Source organism: Theobroma umbraticum, unplaced genomic scaffold (assembly GCF_002168275.2).
Source record: "Theobroma umbraticum cultivar Fairchild unplaced genomic scaffold, ASM216827v3 scaffold_4.1, whole genome shotgun sequence".
Lineage (NCBI taxonomy): Eukaryota > Viridiplantae > Streptophyta > Magnoliopsida > Malvales > Malvaceae > Theobroma > Theobroma umbraticum.
The window spans coordinates 10,360,171-10,363,253 of record NW_018397258.1 but is presented as its reverse complement, the minus strand read 5'-3'; the positions used below and the strand labels follow the sequence as shown (position 1 = coordinate 10,363,253).

The window sequence follows — 3,083 nt, the reverse complement described above, 5'->3', positions numbered from 1 at the left end:
TTTTTTTTTTGTGTTCCCATCTGAATTTGCAATATGTACCAGAATCCTGGCTAACAGACAATCTGCACAAAGATCACGGGTGAGGAAGCTACAATACATTTCAGAGCTTGAACGTAGCGTCACTTCATTACAGGTATGTGTTGTTTAATTTAATTACCCTCTCTGTATTTTTTACAAGAAACACCATTATCATGAATTAATTAATTTCACTAAAAGAAAAGCATTAATTAATTTGTTCTGGTCAACTAAGGCTGAAGTTTCGGTGCTGTCGCCACGAGTTGCATTTCTAGACCACCAACGTTTGCTTCTGAACGTCGACAATAGTGCTCTCAAGCAAAGAATCGCAGCACTGGCGCAAGACAAAATATTCAAAGATGGTAATAATTAGCTACTTTTTGTATGCAACCAATAATAAAGTTTTCTCTTCTACAAATTACTATATATAAATATAATATCTCATGCACGCTCATCATCATCATATGAACTGAGTCCCTACTCAACATTTTAAAGGAATCCGCTTTATAAATAATTATGATTACAGGATATGAGAATCCAAAGAAAGAAAGTTTTTTCTAGGTAAAGCTTCATCCTAGCTAGCACAACATTTTCGTTCGCAACCCTTTTTAGTTTTCCTTTCCCCTATACCCAATAACCGCATTGTAGGACTAGGGGGGAAATGCGGTTCATTGTAGGCCTGCAAATTGAGCGGAGGCCTCTTACATCTACTCCATTGCTATGGCTGAAACGAATTATGCATTATGTATAAGATGATTGTGACTTTGTTCGGTTTACAAACCGGAAACGGCTTAATTTGATTGGAGCAGTAAGTAGCTAGCATACTAAAAGTGAGTAGCAGAATGAGCAAAAGCTTTTCATATGGTAGTTGTTTCTTTAGTTAACCACTGTGGGGATCAATTATAATTAAAATCTTAATGACCATTCTGAATTTGGATTTAATAAAGAACAGCTACTCCGTAATAAAGTTCCTTAAATTGGCTGAAAATTGTTTGGTGATAGATGCCCCCCTTGATGATGTTGCATTTTAATATATTCGGTGCCTATATATTTTGGTTGACAGAAGACTATGTGTAAGTTAAACAAAGATAACCAAACTTAATCGTTCAGTTTAATTACAATTATTACTGCAAATTTCAACAGGTGTAGGGATTTGCCTTTAGCTACTAGGTCGATGCATGATGTTTTACAAAGCTCCTTGGTTTCTACGTTTGAATTTATCTTTATATTCTAATTATATGCATGTGCATTTCCATGTGTATAATTGCGGATGATATATGAACTAAACCTTGCGACTCGTTCGTAAATTCAGCTCATCAAGAAGCATTGAAGAGAGAAATAGAGAGACTGAGGCAAGTTTACCATCAGCAAAACCTAAAGAAGATGGAAAATGCTGCTCACTTGCCAGCACCACCAGCAACAGCTGATGTTCAGGCATCCGCTGAGAAAGAGAAACTTATCAATGTTTGAGTTTGAGTTCTCAGCCACAGAAATCCTCGATTGAAATTCTGTCAAGAATGGCCAAAACCAATGATAAAATCTCCTTGTCTAGAATACATCTATATGTATATAAATCAAGCTGCCTGATTTATATATATATGTTTGTCTTTGGTCACATACCTTTTAATTGTGGTGATCAATCTCATTGTGATTTTGGTGGGTTTTGGCAGAATCTTAGAATTAGGAAAAATTGCAAATTTTTGGCGTATTAAGTTTGGGAGTATGGAACCTAATAATTAGTGACTCTTGATATGGAATGACAAAAGAAGGGGTTGCTGCGGTGGCCACTGATGCTAAATGCTGTGCCTGTGCATTCACGTGATGTGTTTACTCCAACTCAGGCTCAGGGGGTCCACCACGGATTACATAATTGGTTTGCAGGAAAGCAAGCCATCCATATCTGTGGCTTCAAAGCCTCAAAAGAAATTCAGGTTTGTCTTGCTTCGGCCGATGAAGATCCAAGAGGCAGCCTAGGGGTGTGGTTTTGATTCTTTTAGTAGTAGTAGTCTTATTTTGTCAGCTTTGAGCGTTTAGTTTAGTCTTTATTTATTAGGAGTGGCTTTTATCTATTATTTTACTATGTTTATTCTTTTTATAAGTTGCGTTGGAAGGCAAAGGATAGTGGTTTTGTTTCGGGATGTATGAAAGAAGGGCTGTCACTTGTCAGGGAAGTGTTTACCACTTTTATGTGCTTTTTCAATGGTGTTTTTGTTTCCCTAATAATGTATTATTCTGAAAATTACTTCACAGAGGAGAAACAAGAAAATGTAACAATCCATTTGGAATTGTAAATAGTAATTTTTTTAAAAAGTCAATTCAGAGTTGTTTATCTTTTATTTTTTAATGGGTTGTGTCAAGGTTATGCTTATTTTTGACATCACATTTTAAAATTTCTTAAACCATTTTAAAATATTTAAATAAATTTTTATTTTTTATTTTATTACATTTAACCAAATGTATATATTTTTATTTTAAGTAAAAAATCAATTCTTATAATTAAGGATTGATTATATATCATTAATTAAAATATTATTTATTATTATTTTATTCACGAAGCATTAAGATAAAGAATGATAAATATTACGTGATCATGTCATTATATTATATTATGTCATCATCCATTATGATACACATGACATTAAATGATAAGTGATATTTTTATTAATAATTAAAATAAATATTTATATTAATCAAAATAAAAATAAAAAATTTGATTGAATGGAATAGTTTAGGATTTTTTTAAGTATTATTATGGTTTTATTTTTTTATATTTTACAATACATATATTTTATATATTCTTTGTATTAAAAATTATAGTTTATTAATATTATAAAATAATTTCTTATAAACATTAAAGTCAAAACATGTTTTTTTTTGTTCTTAGGTCTTGTTTGCAAGCACCATTCTGCGCAATTGTACCAAGCAGCCCACATGTACTCTTAGCAAAGACTCAATCTGGGCTCAGAGGGGGTGGGTCTAGCTGACTCATCACGAAAAATATTTAATTTAGTAAATAAATATTTTGAGATATTGTTATATATTAAATAAATATTATATTTTTAAATATT

At 32.1% G+C, this 3,083-nt stretch overlaps 1 protein-coding gene across 1 annotated transcript; it reads left to right on the top strand.

The window, feature by feature from the left end:
* Positions 1–7: 7 nt before the first annotated feature.
* On the top strand, positions 8–2,341 carry LOC110413410 (basic leucine zipper 61-like; the record flags this gene model as incomplete). The annotated part of the gene is made up of 3 exons (XM_021424183.1): positions 8–133; positions 251–377; positions 1,328–2,341. Coding segments are annotated over 3 exons (411 nt in total), but the record flags the coding sequence as incomplete, so codon positions are not given.
* Positions 2,342–3,083: the final 742 nt, after the last annotated feature.